This window comes from Octodon degus, unplaced genomic scaffold (assembly GCF_000260255.1).
Source record: "Octodon degus isolate 3935 unplaced genomic scaffold, OctDeg1.0 scaffold00038, whole genome shotgun sequence".
Classification (NCBI taxonomy): domain Eukaryota; kingdom Metazoa; phylum Chordata; class Mammalia; order Rodentia; family Octodontidae; genus Octodon; species Octodon degus.
Window position 1 is genome coordinate 15,706,583 of NW_004524614.1, and position 16,200 is coordinate 15,722,782.

Sequence of the window (16,200 nt, forward strand, 5' to 3'; positions counted from 1 at the left end):
GAGTCCAGTAGCCTATAATAGCATTGGGTCTTATATTTAACTGGCAATGTCAGAAATTATTGACCTGAGTCCCCCACAGCTCAACTTAACAGCATGGAACTACACAAATTTTATACACTCAAATACAAAATAAATACTGACTTTTTTTACTAGTACCATATAACTTACTTCACCAAATCCTTTTTCTTTCCTAAATCACTGAAATGTCTTAATAACCACACACACACACACACACACACACACACACACATATTATGAATTTAGGATAGAGTCTACAGGATCTCACTACACAGATGGAACTCCTAGTGATTCTCCTGTTTACATCCTCCCAAGCACTGGGATTATAGGCATGCGCCACCACGCCCAGTCTCAACTGCTGTCTCAGTGTGCCCCAGGGGCAAGGCCAGCATGGCACATCGGGGATCGAATGCTGGCCATTGTGCTCTGCTGAAGCAGCCACTTATATTTTGTCCAAATATAAGCAAAATATTAGGTACACATTTTCACTTTTTCTTTTTGTAGCACCAGGGATCAAACTTACATTTTACATGACATTTTTGCAATGGTGGGGACAAAATCCAGGGCTTTACACCACGCTACACAGGTGGCTTTACCATCAAGTTACATCCTCCATCTCCTGTAACAAGTTTGTAAATTCCAAGAACTTTTAGGGGAAAAATGCTTCTTTTCCCTCTTTGAGACAAGATCTTGCTAAAAGCCCAGGCTGGCCTTGAACTCACAGTAATCCTCCGGACCCAGTCTCCTGAGTGCTGGGATTACAGGTAAGTACCACCATGCCTGGCAATAGTTTTGTTCAACTTTTATTATGGGAATTTTAAAACACACCAAAAAGTAGAGGTGTAATGATATCTATACCTCAATCCCTTAACAATGCCCAACTTTATTTAGTGACTGTCCTTGAAACTTTAGCTTGTTTAGTAGAGTAATTAAAAATATATCTAAGGGGCTGAGGAAATAGGTCAGGGGCTTAAGGGCCTGCCTGACAAGCACAAGGTCCTGAGTTTGATCCCTGGTACAAAAAAAAATTTTTTTTTATCTGTATCTATATATATGATCTGTCTGCCTGTCTATCTTCATTCAACTGGGAAAACTTTAGCATGCACTCTTAACATATTTCTCTCACTATGATCCAGATACATTTTTACTTGTTTGATCTAAAGTTAAACCAGGTCTTCTACACATTGTATTTGGATTTTATAGCTTTAAGTACCCTTTTTTTGGTGGTGGTGGCAGTACTGAGCACTGAATCTAGGATCTTTTTTTGAGATTATTTTATTTTTCACATTGAACTAAGATCCTATTCCTTTGTGAGGTAGGGTCTATGGCTAAATTACTAAATTGTTCAGGCTTGCTGGGCTCAAACTTGTGTTCTTCCTGCTTTCCACAGTAGTACAAGCATAGGCATGCGCCACCATACCCACATACAACCACCATTTGAATTCTGTAATGATTGCTTCATCTTTTTTTGCATGGAACTGATTTTGCTGGATGTGAATAAGTCATTTAACTGGATCTGGCTGGTTGCTTCCTCATCAAGTCACTTGAAAAGTCTTTTAGACCCTCCCTATAAACTGCTAGCTAGCTCTAGGGGTTGGATTTATCCTAGGCTCTGCTTTCTTCACTGGTACTACAATGTCCTACTCTCCTTTGCATCACAGCAAGAGGTCTCATTTTCAGATCAATAGTTCAGTTCAATTTCTGAATTATAATATTTCCCATGAAGCTTTTGTCTACTTGTTTTCACAATGAAAGAATGCGGTCTAAATTTATGAAACTTCTAAACTGATACTATATTGTTTTAAAATCTATCATTTCTTTTGTACTCATTAGCTGGAATTTTTATAAAGAATTTTCTCTCAATTGCTATTTGGCTGCCAAAATTCAGTTGATATAGGAATAGAATACTCTATTTTCTCCTTTATAAATTTTCAGAGTAAGAGAGTGATGCCCTACCATGTTTTTGTTGCCAATATTTTTCAATTTTTTTAAAATTTTGTTTTGAGATAGGGTCTTACCATGTAGTTCAGGCTGGCCTTAGAGCTCACCAAGTCGCCTAGCTGACCTCGATCTTACAGTGATTCTCCTGCCTCAGCCTGAGTGCCACTAAGACTGGCTGTAATACTTTTTACCTTTTCACAGATGAAAAAATAGCAGCCCAAATTTAAACATGACAACAGTTCTGGATGAATAGACAGACCTTAATGACACATCTGACAGAGATGCAATTCTTTCCTTCTTTTCCTTATTGGATACATGGTTTCACTATGCAGCTCAGACTCCTAGAGATCCTCCTGTCTCATCCACCCCATGTCCAGTTTCAGGGCCAGCATGGTGTGCCCAGGGCTCCGGGACTAGCATGGCATGTAGTACCAGGGATCAAACTTGGGTCCCTGTGCTTGCCAGGCACGTGCTCAAGCCACTGATCCATCTCCCCAGCCTGACAATTCTTATTGGTATTTTCTTTGATTAGCACTTGCTTCCTCTTTATAGTAGCAGAGGAAAAAGTAAAACTCCTGTTTGTGGGCATCTCACATACCACTGAGCTGAACGAGAAGGTTAACTGGCCAGTCTCAAGGGCAAGAGAGGTCCCTTGAAGCTAAGGCAACCTGTGTAAGTGGTTCTCCATAAAAAGATGGGGCAGAACTATTTTAGAATCCTAGAATACGGAAAATCAATTATCTACTTGTAGCTATAGTAAAAAGTGTTTTCTTTTGTTTGAAAGGGGGTAAGAACTGTTTCATAATAGTTATGACTAAGCCTAATTCTGATGTGGTCATAACAGCTAGAATCGAACTTTTAACAGTCCCTTGAGGGATTACATGCATAAAGAGATGCTTAACTTTGAAAACGCATAAAGGAATCCTAGTTTTCACAGTGTCAATACATGAATAAAATTATGAGTAGAAAAGAGCTTTTGCTTAATGCCTCACACCATATTTTGCCTGTTGAGGATTAAAAGCAAAACCACTAACCTGGGTCCATTTATGGTTATCACTTGTTATTGAATGAACATCACAGATTAAAGTCTGGAAAAATAAAAATTTAAAAACTAATGTATAATTCACACAAGCATATAATCTTTTAATAAAACCCCAAATAAATAAAAACTTCCCAATTAAACATTTTTACCTGCATGGTTGGACGTAAGAGAATGTGCCTACTTTGGTAACCTGGTGATTTCATATTACTAGACTGCCTGTAGTCACGTATTTCAGCTATGACACATCCACAATGGAAAATATTAACCTGTTTTAAATAAAAACATTCAGTAAGTGTCATCTTTCAAATTCCTTTACACTCTGATGTAGTATGTTGGCCATTTACCTAAGTTTCAATGGGTTTTCTTGGCAGATATACCACCATACCACCCTTTTAAAAGGAGTTACTTTATGTTCATCATGAATGAAGCCAGTTTCTAGTTACAGATGACTTTGGTACCTACAAAGACAACAGACTGACTTCTGGCAATTACATATTAGTGCAGTCACAGATCCTCGGCATCACTGTTTTATGAAACTCAATGGCTCAGTTACAGGCTGCTACCTTTGTCACTGTTAAATTGCCAAAAGGTCTTGCCAGTTTCAATTTCTAGGTAAAATTTCTGTATTTGCTGTACTAAAACTTGAAGAAAATCTTAACCCTTATTAATAAGGAAAGAAAAGCTAACTATAAAGTTACTGCTTTCTATACCCAAATATAAGCACCATTACAAGTTTTGCTAATTATGACTTGTAATCATCACATTCACACTGTGATGTTTCTCATCTATTCAAACTTTTAGAATGTGGCCTCTGCTATCTATCAGTCACATTCACCTTCCCTCTTTTTACCAAGCACCTGCTTTCTGCGTAAGGCACACTAACCCGCTGCACTACTGGAGCTCAGCCTTACTTTCCCTTTGCCTCCCCTTCATGCCTGATTGTCTTTCTTGTACATTCATGTTATCTCTCTCTCTCTCTCCTTCTCCAGGTTCCTCATATGGGAAAAAACATGTAGTGACTTTTTTCTAGCTTATTTCACATAGCATGATATTCTGTTCATGGTACAGTTTCTTTATCCATTTATTTGCTTAGAGGTATCTATCTAGGCTGTTGATAGCTCTGAGCCATGAAGCCTGGATTATAGATTAGCTATAGTGAACTGAGCTGCAGTAAACATTATACTATAATCCTAGAGCAGTGAAGGCGAACCTGTTAGAGCTTCCAATTGACAGCATCTGCTGTGCCACACTACACATGCCTTTGGTTTGCTACCCCCTGCCCTAGAATTTATCATCTTTGATTAGGGAATACAGCAATGAGTGTTACAGATGGATCAAATGGTATCTCTAACTTTAGTTTTTCGAAGAATCTCTCTATTGATAGCCACAGTGGCTATTACTAGTTTACCTTCCCACCAAGTGTTCAAGGGTTCCTTTTTCCCTAAATTCTCACCATAACCTTTTTTTCTATATTCTTTTTTTCTTTAATTAATTTATTTACAAAATCTCAAAATCTATATTCTTTATAGCCATCTTGACTTAGATGAGACAGTATCCCAGTGGAGTTCTGATTTACCTTTACTTAATGAGTGAACATGATAAAAATTTGAAAGGAGAGGCAGACATAGTTATGGTAAGACCATATCTCTAAATATATGAATAAATAAGTAAGTTGGGGGTGTAAAACAAAAGTTCTGCTTTTACAATGTTAAGTTTAAGAAACCTATCACTGTAGAGATACAAGTAAATAAGCAGGATTAGAGCTCAGTGCAATAGTCATGGGAAGAAACACAAGCAAAAGGTTAAGAAGCTAGATAAGCAACTAGATGAAACTAGGTAGAAGACCACTCGGGGGCAATTTACTAAAACAGAGGGCCTAGGCCTGAACTCTGAAAGATGCACATTTTTACGGAAATAGAGATGACAACGTAGACAACTAAAGGAATAAAGAAGAGGAAAATGGGACATCTTGTAAGTCAAAAGAAGGATATTTCAAGGAAAACTAATTGTTTTAAATTTTGCTAAGAATCAATCAGTTGATCGCATGCCACCGAGTCACTAGCAACTTTGACAAAGGTGATGCTGCGATGCCAGATGAGGCAGCAGAAAGAAGAGCAGGATCTGCTATAAAGGAGACCACTACACACAGTTTGGGCAGTTTTGTTGTCAAGAGGGCCAGAATTACAAAGCAATAGTTGGAGAAGAAAAGCAGTATGTTGGCCAAAAGGGAATTTTTTTTAACATATAGCATGTTACATGCTATATGTAGTAGAAATGAAAATAACAGAAAGGGGGAAGATTATGATTTAAGTCCTGGAGAAGAGAACCAGAAAACAAAAGGGAAGGACAACTTAGGAAAAGCACTCATACATTTTAATAGAAATCAGAGAATTTGTTGGGCAGGGAGATAGCTTGGTAAAGTGCTTGTCTGGCAAGTACAAGGGCCTGAGTTCAATCCCCGGTTCTGAGGAAAAAAGAAAAAAAAAAAAGAGAATTTGTGGAGAAAGGTATAGAAGCTGGTCAACCAGTGACAGGAGGAATGGGGGTGCCCATCCAATGACTTTTTTTCTCAAAAAAAGCACTCAAGGTGGCTGAGGTTAATTCAAAGAAAGAACATGGCAAGAGAATGACAGCTGAAAGTGACTATAAGAAAAAGCACAGGCCAGAGGGCTGCTTTTTGTCTCCCACTTTTTTTTTAAAGCTTCATAATTAATTTGTCGATCATAACTATATAGAGATTTCAACTGATGATCTAATTGTTACAGTAATTGTAGAAATAAATGACTAAATCTATATATTTCAGTATGGCACGAAGATTAAATACCTTATAATAAATCACTTTCTTCTGTCTCATGTCACTCTCTAAACATGGTTGAGAATACATATTAAAAGTGTTACATATCTAATGGTGTTTGTAAGTAGGATCACAAGTCTGCATCTTGTACAGCAATTAACCACTAAGAAGAATATATGCAGTGTATTATTTGTTGAAACTGTACTTTCGATTTGATTTGAAACTCTCATTGCTATATGCTTATCAATAAAACTTTGAAAAGGAAACAAAAAAAAGTGTTACATACATAAAAATATATGCATGTATCATACATATAACAAATACATGGATATTTTAAAAATCTGTTTGATATTTCAGTAAGGTCTCATTACATAGTTCAGGCTTGTCCTAAACTCATTATGTAGTCCAGCCTGGCCTCCAACTCAGAGCAAACCTCTTCCTGCCTCAGCCTCCCAAATGCTTGGATTACAGGCATGTACCATCAAGCCTAGCTAAAACTTTATTTTTAAAAGATAAGTTAATCTTGAACATTTGGGCTCCACAGATTGCTTGCCTCAGCCTTCTGGGTAGCTGGTACCAGATGCATGAGCCACTATGCCCAGCAGAAAATTTTCTGAAGAAAATGTTATACCTGAGATTTTTCTAGGAGATCAACCAAAATAGGAGGCAATTCTTCTGCATCTAAGTACTCAAGCAATTCCCCTTCTTCATAAGGCAGTCGAATGGTTTCAGAATCTTAATGTTAAAACATAAAATAAAGTTTATTAGGCCCAAAAAAAGCTTACGTGCAGAATTTATGTGACATTAAAAAAACAACAGAGCCAAAACGCTCTCCTAAAATCCTTTTCTAAGCTTTATAAACAGATGATATTATGTTTACTAAAAGACCTATCAAATGTGTAACATTTCTGGCTAAAGAGAGAAAGCAACTGAATGTAGAAAACAACAATAATTTCCCAGGTCATCCACAAAGTGGTTATTTTTAAGACAAAATTCTCTTGATGATACATTTTACAATTAAATAATACTCAACGCAAGTAAAAATTCTTATCTGAATGAGTTCCTTATAGAACTTGTATTAATCACTATGCAAATTTCAATACCTCATGAAATCTAGAAATATTTATATTTTACGACTCTTCATTACATTAACAGAATTTTTTTGTTTTTGAGACAGGGTCTCATTATGTAGTCCAGGCTAGTATTGAGCTCACTATGTAGCCCAGGCTGATCTCAAACTTACAGTGATCCTTCTGCCTCAGCCTCCCAAGTGGTGGGATTACAGGCGTGAATTACCATGCCAAGCCCCTAACAGAAATATTTGAATACATGAACATTACTCAAAGGCGGTGAATGTGCTCATGTTTACAGATTCAGACTCCTTTTCACAGTGTAGTACAATTTAAAACATTTTACGTTGTCTTAAAACATAAACAACAACAGAATAAAAGGAAATTTTCACAACTGTTTAAAATTATATTTATATAAGTTGACTTCAAAGACAAAACAATCAGAACACTTTTCAAATGTATGCTCAGGAAGAACAACCACATACATTCGAGTAATTGCTCATGTTCTAGCAAAAATAGTAAGAGAAAACCCTGCTTTTATCACTAACTCGTCACTGATCTGAAGGATAAACCATCAACAGGGTAAAAACAAAAACAGCACATTCTGGGGCTGAGAAAATAGCTCAGCACCATAAGTGCCTGCCTAGCTAGCATAAGGTCTTTTGATTCCTGGTACCAAAAAAAAAAAAAAAAAAAGCAGTATATTCTTCACTGGCAGAAATATTTTGTGGCCTCTATACACTGGAGATTCTTACCTGATCCATTTTTTCCCCTGAGCATCAGAGAATATCCCTCATTTCCTGGGTATAGATTGACCACTAAACATGACAAAGTCTCCTGCATAACAAGCTTCTCTAACAAGTTCACGTTTCTTCTTAATTTCTGCTTTAAAAAGAGGAAGAACTCATGAAAATAACCCAGTATAACACTGAAAAGTAGTGCTATAACTTCACAAAATCAGATCTGAACAATGTTTTGGTGGTTCTTCTGTTATGATCGTGAATACAGGGAAAGATTCATAATACTATAGCCATTTATGATACTATAGCCACTACAGATAATAATGTAATGCATCTACTACATTTTGTGAAAATTCATAGTAAAAAGAAAACTAATAATCTTCAAAATACTTAAATATAATATGTACTTTTAATATGTAAGCAATAGATACTTAAAAAGTCATTCAAAATAAATGTATAAAATATACTTTTATATATGAGTCCAAATGAAGAATTTTGGGCACTCCCTTTACTTGGATGGCAAAAAGCACACATTTGTTCAATACTTTCCCACCTAAATTAGAGCCAAACAACTTCTACATTCCCATACAAAAAGTATTTAATTGGTAGAATGCAAGCTATTTATGCAATTTCCTTTTTTTTTGGGAGACAAGTCTTATTAAATTGCCCACCTGGGACTCACACTTGGTCCTACTGCCTCTTAGGCTCTCAGAGGGCTGGGATTGTAAGAGTGCTTTGTGCTTTGTTGGGTGTCATGCTGCAAGCATACAATCCCAGCATCCAGGAGGCTGAAGTAGGACTGCTGAGCTCAAGGCCAGCTTGAGCTATATATAAATTCAAAGCCAGCCTGAACTATATAGTGAAACTGTCTCAAAAACAAAACAAAACAAAAAAAACCAAGAGCAAAGATTATATTATATTTGTTGTCAAAGATTTTAAAGGTTATACACTACTAGAATTTTGTTATTTCTGCCTAAGCGACAGAATGGTACTCATTTTTAAATTAAAGACAGACTAAAGGAGCTCACAAAACTCTTTAAGGCCCTTTCAACCCAGGGGTTCAAAAGATATCTAGAAATCAATTTCTATTATATTTCTACTGCAGATACCTTTGTGCTAAATAAAATTAATTAAGTCAAACTGGCATGGGTTTATGATCACATTTACCTTAAATTACTACACTTGAATTCCCTATATCCCATAATAGCTCTGACTTTCCAGTATAAATCACCCTAAGGAAATAGATTACTTTTATCCTTTGTCTACATTATCTCTTCTCAAGGGGAAGCAACAGCCAAAGGTACTAATGTGGCTTTGGGATATTCTGTTCTTTCACACACATACTGCTGCCTAATCCTACCTGAGCAAGTGACTGCCTGGTGCCCAGGGTGAGCCTAACTGACCAGTATCTGGCTGGGAAACATATTAGTTTACCTACAAAAATATAAAAAATTGCTTCAAATTTAACTTCTAAAAATTCCCTCCTCCACTGCATTTCACAAAGCAGAATATTATAAGAATTTACACTTACCTTAACCTCAGGTTCTTTTTCACATTCCTCAATATATAAGTCATAAAGTTTTTGAAATACAGATTTTCTAGAATAAAGACAATATTTTAATAAAATAATCACCATGAAATAAATGCTATTTTAATGATTTCTACACTTGCCCAAAACTTGGGGTGGGGGTGGGGATGGTAATGGTTACAGGGTTTAAAATCAACCAAAAATTCTTAATATATATTTGAGTATCCCTATTTAAACTATTTAAGACCAGAAGTTGTTTTATTTTTATTTATTTATTTATTTTTTATGTATTTAGTCCAGGGACTACAGGTCTCACTACACAGGTCAGACTCATAGTGATCCTCCTGTTTTCAGCCTCCCAAGAACTGGGATTACGGGCAAGTGCCACAGTGTCATCACCTCAGCACACCCCGGGGGCATGCCAAGGATAAACCTGGTTCCTGCGTCTGCCTAAGCATGTGCTTTAATTCACTGAGCTATCTGGCCAGCCCCCAGAAGTTGTTTTAGATTTCTTTAGAATTTGGAATATATACATATACACAACAATTATCTTGAGGGTAGGACCCTATGTGAGACATGAAAGTGACTTGTTTCATATGCACTTATACAAACAGGCATAAGAAAATTTTTTTTTTTTGGGCGGAACCAGGGATTGAACTCAGGCCCTTGAGCTTGCCAGGGAAGTGCTTATTCCACTAAGCCATCTCCTCAGCATAAGAAATTTTATACAACATTTTTAGCATGCTTATATTTTAACTATAAACTACTACATGAGGCCAGATGTAAAATTTCCCATTGACACTATGTTAGAGCTTTAGAAGTTTCAGATTTTGAAGTAATTTGAATTTCCAGATTACTGAGGGCTTTGTGCTTGCTTCTACTGAGCTATTTCCCCAGCCTGGGGATACTCAATCTGTCTATGCAAAAACCTAAAACATTTCTAGCCCAGTACCTAGGAAAACAGTATTTATTGTTCAGTTAACATTTGTTAACTATTACATTTCAGTAATTGTAAGATATTATCAATGAAGTATTCATACCTTCCACTTGACAGGTATTTCCTTTTAGGAGGTCTCTGTCGGGCACTTTCAATGACATACTAACAAAAGAAAGTTTATGACAACAGTTTACCTTTTGCTTAGAACATAAACAACTAAATCATATAATAATTATATATAATACTGTATACCTAAAACATCTGAGGGTAAAAAGGCTATACACTCACAAAAGTCTTTACTTGTGTTAACTCATACCATGTAGGAAAAAAATTCCAATTACATTATAAATGAGTAAAATTTAAAATTTAAACTGCAAAACCATAATTTCAAAGGTCAGGACATTCTTAATGTTTTATGGCTCTTAACATACTTGACGCATTCGAAATCGTCCACCTAATCGCAAGTCGTTTTATTTTAGTTATTTTACAAAACATGTCAAAATAGAAAAACATAATTTTAAAATTCTATGCCCTTGTTGATTTTTATTTCAAAGCATAATAAAAATTTTTATTTGAAATAACAATGAACCAACTATCACCTGGTATTTCTACATATATACAAATTATTTCTAGTCTTGTCCTAAAATAATAATACATTCCTTTGAAAATACAAATATCTCTTAAAATTAAACTTTTGTCAATTATAGATGACACTAATTTCAATATGTAATTTAGTAAGGCCTTACCTCAGCACGGTCCAAAGCTAATTCTAAAGCCTGTTGCTGTAAAGAGTAAACAGTATATTTGGCAATTATTAGTCATTTTCAGACAAAGCAAAACAGTAAAACTTAACATTTCTAATTAAGTGCTTCAACATTTCATTTTCTACAGAAGATCCAATATAGTCTTCTTTATTTCCCTCTGCAACCCAATGTATGATCAAGGTATATGACCAAAAAAAAAAAAAAAAAAAGCATGGTAGTGTTGGGAACTTTATTATGACAACAAGCAGATAAGAAATACTAAAGGGTAACTGGTCAGCATTTCTAAGGCTGATTTACGGAGCTGGAGATATGGTAGTTAGTACTACTTCACCAATTTTAGTTTTTCAAAATTGTAAAACTACCATTTAAAATACTGGCCATAACTCTTGTAGTCAAAGTGAAACAAAGACTTACTTGTCCTACTCTGCTAAGAGTCCTAAAAACATAGAGTAGGGTTGTGTTGGTATGTAATATCACTTACAAATTCCTAATAAATTAATGCAAAAACCCATGATATAACATCTGTAGCTCTGTGACTAATAAAAATGCTGTAAGTGATAGCTATCACTGCCACATCTAAATGAATTCAAGATGACATTAATTATAAGCATTCATCATCATTTTAGGTAACATTAAGGCAAATAAACTGCCAATTATAGTTCAAAAAAGTTACTGATTATAGACTCATTATCAATTCAGTAATATTAAAATATAAAAAATGTATCTTAGATTTACTCAAATGCAGTATATTATTACACACAAGGCCTGAAATTTAATGGTGGGTCCCCACCCTTCACACACTTCTTGCAGAACCTAATTTTCAGGTAAGAAGGAGAAATAAGGTAAGCTATGTTTCCCTTATCTATGAAGCCTTTTTTTTCTGAAGACACAAATAAAAACCACTAGACTCTAAGTTAAATTAGTGTACCACTAGGGATTTCTCTTTCTGTTTGTCTTAGATGCCGTACAGCAGAATAAAACTGTATTCTTCATTCACAATAATAGTTGTTTCAAATTTCTTTCAGAGGTGCAGAACTTTAGTTTTCATTTATATTATCTTGCAGATTCCAACAATAAGCTACCACATTTGTACATGATCTAAAAACTCCTAACAGTAATCAACACCCAGCAGGATGGAGGAAGAACAAACAATACCACCTTTCAGAATTCATAGGAAATTTTAATGGACTCTGCACACTAATGCTAAGGATGGGAAACTCCTATATTTATAAAAATAACTGGTCTTTTTAAAGACAGCAATCAAAACCAAACCATATTATCTGCCATCTAAATGTATTAAAAGATGAAAGTCAGAAATCTACCAACATCCGAAAAGGTCCAGTTAAAATAAACATATCAACTTATTTTATTGCAAAAGCTTTTAAAGAAGAACAATTTATTTTCCAGCAAGAAAATGTAACTCTGAATATACACTCTAAAAATATATTAGGGTCTTTTAAATTTTGCTTATGAAACTAATTTTACCTCAAATATTACAATAAATAATCAAATATATACAATTTTAAATAGCTAGTCATCTCAGGTACTTCTTCCTCTGCAATCTAAACTTGAAGGGCCAGCAGTATAGCTCAGCAGACTAAGCGCTTACTTAGGTAAGCACAGGGGCCAGGGTTCCATCCGTGCTACGTGGCTACGCATGCTGCACCGGCCCTGCCCTTGGGTGTGCTGAGCAGGCAATGACGGGAGTCAGGGCATGCTGGCGCACACCTGTTATCCCAGCACTAGGGAGGCAGAAATCAGGAGGATCACTACGAGTCTGTAGAGTGAGACCCTGCACCAAAAAACCCCCTAAAAACCAAAAACCTAAACTTGAAAAGGTATAGTGAGATACACTTGCGTCCACTATTGCTTTCAAACTCTTAAGGGGTATACTGTTAAGTAAAACAGGTACAACAATAGCATGAAATGAGAATCCCATTGTGATAGTTTCACTTCTTTCTAATAGGGCAAAGCAGACCAGAAGAGCACAAAGAAGAGAAACATTTCCTGAGGCTTGTGCCACAGAAGAGGGGTTTATAAATCAATAGTGTTCATTCATTATTTCAGTCAACTATTATTTTTATAAAACATTAGAAAGTAGTTTTTCTCACTTTAGTCTTTAATGTTTTAAAGGTGAAAGTTAAGTGTTTATTCATAAAAAACATACGTCAGTGAATAAAAACACATTAACAATGCTCAAAATGTTAGGTGCAGCCCGGCATGGTGGTGTGCTTAGAAGGCAGGGGCAGGAGGGCTTCCATGAATTTGAGCCCAGCCTGGCCTATATAGTGAGTTCAAGGCCAGCCTGAAATAAATGGTGAGGGACCATGCTGCAATCAAAGAAAAAGTTAAGTGCAGAAAGCAAATGCAAGTTACACTTATTTTGAAACTATATCACCCCTCCACAAATTATTTGTACTTCCATCATCCTTGCAATTTGGAATACGACAAGGTGGTTAGAAATAAAATTTTAATACAAGGAGCATTCTTGTAACTTGGATGTGGTAATCACAACACCGAACTAAGAGATGAGTTATGCATCTTACAGACAAAATTTTCCACATGACAGCTGCATAATTTCTATAACTTGTGCAGCTTACAACAGCGTTTTTGCATCTATAACACTAGCATTTCTATGGAGATGAACAAAATGTGCTAAAACATCATAAACCTGAACTTACTGAACAATAGCTTACCATTGTGACATAAAATTGGGAGCCAAAAGAAAATGTATGTGCGCTGATGAAGTCAGATGAAAGCTGTCCTTCATAGCGATCTTACATACTGTAAAAATATAAGTAACAAAATTACCATCTTAACATAAGGCTCTAAAGAAAAAAATGATTGTAATTAAGGGAAAATTACTTGAGGCATGCATATTTCAGAAATATTAACAATATAATTTGCAACAATAAAATTCATGTACTGCAACCTAACTACTCACTGCTGAAAAGTAGTTTTAATTCAGTAGAGCAAAGGGCTTCTCACTTTTTTCCCAATGCCCCAGAGAAAAGAAAAAGTCATTTTTTAATCTCTCCACGCTCCTGTACTATTACCTTCCCAGTGGATTACTCTAACAGCCTGCAAACCAACCCTCATCACTACTACCCAGTTCACTTTACAAATCAGACTTCATCATGCCTGCTGGCCAATTCCACAAAGATTCTCTCCCAAATGCCCTGAACCAGGCCAGCAAGATAGCTCAGCAGACTAGGCACCTGCTTTGGCAAGCGCAGGGGCCAGGGTTCAATCCCCAGGTGAAGACCTCCTTACCCTAAGGGGTTTCCACTCCAGCAGAACACCAATTACCACCAGAGACTTTAAACCAATGGGATGCCCATGCTGTATCCCTCAAGAATAGTGAATAGGTGATGGAGTTGGGTGCAGATATCAGCCCTTTCTGGCACACTCAAGGTGATTAGAGGCAATGCTAGTGTAGAAACTTAACCTTTCTGCACACCACACAGATGGTACAGTACGCTTGGTCTGAAGAGGATAAACAAAGATCATTTTTAGTCTAATTCTTTACTGAAATCCTTGTAACCACAGCTGCATGTCTACGTACCTGAGCTACAGCACAACTTCTGACAGGAAAAAAAAAAAAATTCCCATGTAAAAAGGTTTTGATTTTTTTGCGAACCCCAAAGTTTAGTTTTTGACAGTTGGGGTTTAAAAAAAAATCAGAAGAAATTTTAGTAACAAAAACCAATCTCCATGGACTAATACAACGCTGGCACTGCCTAGTTTCTAGGAATAATCATTTCACAAAAGGAATGACATTAATCCTACCTTCTAATTGCTTGTAGGTATAAGCTGAATTTAGGGTAAGTTGAAATTTTTCGGGAAAATCTAAACATAAAGATATACTTACATGCAAAATGTGATGACTTTGAAATTAAGATCGCATGAAATTAGAAAGGGAAGTTCTAACTTCAAATTATTTATGTACTGTACTGCACACAAAATCCAATAAGTAATTTTGTGTACCTCTTTCAAAGCAGACACTTTGCATACAAATTTATCAGGACCCTCGAGAAGAACACCCTATCGTCGTCTCCCTGGCAGTCAGAACCAGTGACCATGATCAATACACCTGGACCAGAACTTATCCTGCTCTCAGATGTTAATCTTAGATTCCTGCACACCTTACAACCTTCAAGCCAGCACCCAGTCCTAGACTATATTTTAAACAAGGCATTTAAAATAAAACCCCGATTTTACTCAGAAATGTAAACTTTTAATCCCATTTTCTGCCACAGCGACCCATCACGGCAAGCTGCACGCAACCCGAGCTGCACGGCTCGGGTCTCGAGTCCTTCCAGGGACTCAGGCTCGCACGGAGCAGAGGCAGCCCCCACCGGCCGGAGACGGCCGGGACAGGCGGCGCCTGCAAAAGGCCGTCAAACGCCACAGGGGATACACCGACACCTAGAAACACGCCCTCGGAGTTTTCACGCAAGTCTTGCGAGTTTCCGTTAATACCTGCACCCGGTACTCTAAGGGCCCTAGAATTAAGAGCGCCGCTTAGCATCACCCAGCCGGGTAACAGAGGGGCCGCTCGCAGGGTGGCCTGCAGGACCCCAGCCTAGAGCGCTGGGTCTCGCGGGACGGCGTCCTCTCGCGAGAACCGGAAAAGCGCTCCGGAAACACCTCTCTCACCTCTGACCTAAACTCGCTGGGCCTCGCGGGCTTAGTTCACCCGCCCGCCGCAATTCTGTCCCACGGTGGGTTGCCGCCGCGCTGGGCTTACGGAGTGTGATACTGAGGAGGCCGTAAGGCCCACCCTGCGCCTCAACGACGTGGGCGATCCGCCTCCCCGGCGAACTAAATTGGCAGTCCGCCACACCGAGGACTGGCGAAGCGGAGTCGGTGACGTAGCGGAAGGGGTGGAGCCTGGACGGGGCGAGGGGCCGGAAGTGGGCGGGGCTGCGGAGGAATGGTTCCCGGAGGTCTCTCGGGTGTCAGTTCCCGGGTGAGGCTAGCGTGAGGCTAGAGGCGGTGTGAGTTTTTAGCCCTGACCACTCGGCTGCAAAAGAGGCAGGTCAATGTAGTGCTGGTTCCTAAGATTGAGTTTCTCGGGCCGTCGCACTAAGGTACATCCACAGCGCCGCCCCACCCTTTAAATTTTGAGACGGAGTCTTTCTAGTTTTTTTTTTTTTTTAAACGTAAAGGGTCTCGCTACGTAGATCAAACACGTAGTGAGCCTCCAGTTTTCGGGGTCCCAGCGCTTGGGGGACGGCCGGCCCCGCACGCCAGGGATCGAACCTGATCCCTGCGTCTGCCTAAGCAGGAGCCTTAGTCCGCTGAGCTAGCTGGCCGGCCCTGAGCTACGCCTTTGATCCTCCTCCTAGAGCCTCCTCCACAGC

The 16,200-nt window shown here is 37.8% G+C and overlaps 1 protein-coding gene across 13 annotated transcripts in view; it reads right to left on the minus strand.

Moving 5' to 3' along the window:
• The window catches only part of Supt20h (SPT20 homolog, SAGA complex component), a 40,181-nt gene extending 24,484 nt beyond the window's left edge, over window positions 1–15,697 (minus strand). For 5 of the 13 annotated variants that reach the window (XM_023715021.1, XM_023715014.1, XM_023715025.1 and 2 more), the window contains exons 1-9: window positions 14,706–15,432; window positions 13,531–13,618; window positions 10,817–10,852; window positions 10,174–10,232; window positions 9,137–9,203; window positions 7,621–7,750; window positions 6,427–6,530; window positions 3,151–3,267; window positions 2,994–3,047 (exon numbers count right to left, since the gene is read on the minus strand). In XM_023715021.1, coding sequence (XP_023570789.1) covers window positions 2,994–3,047; window positions 3,151–3,267; window positions 6,427–6,530; window positions 7,621–7,750; window positions 9,137–9,203; window positions 10,174–10,232; window positions 10,817–10,852; window positions 13,531–13,533 — 570 coding nt within the window. In that variant the 5' untranslated portion in view covers window positions 13,534–13,618; window positions 14,706–15,432. Of the gene's footprint in view, window positions 1–2,993; window positions 3,048–3,150; window positions 3,268–6,426; window positions 6,531–7,620; window positions 7,751–9,136; window positions 9,204–10,173; window positions 10,233–10,816; window positions 10,853–13,530; window positions 13,619–13,778; window positions 13,840–14,705; window positions 15,433–15,493; window positions 15,550–15,584 lie in introns of those variants that run through there. The other 8 variants (XM_023715020.1, XM_023715026.1, XM_023715018.1 and 5 more) reach the window with 7 other exon arrangements.
• Window positions 15,698–16,200: the final 503 nt, after the last annotated feature.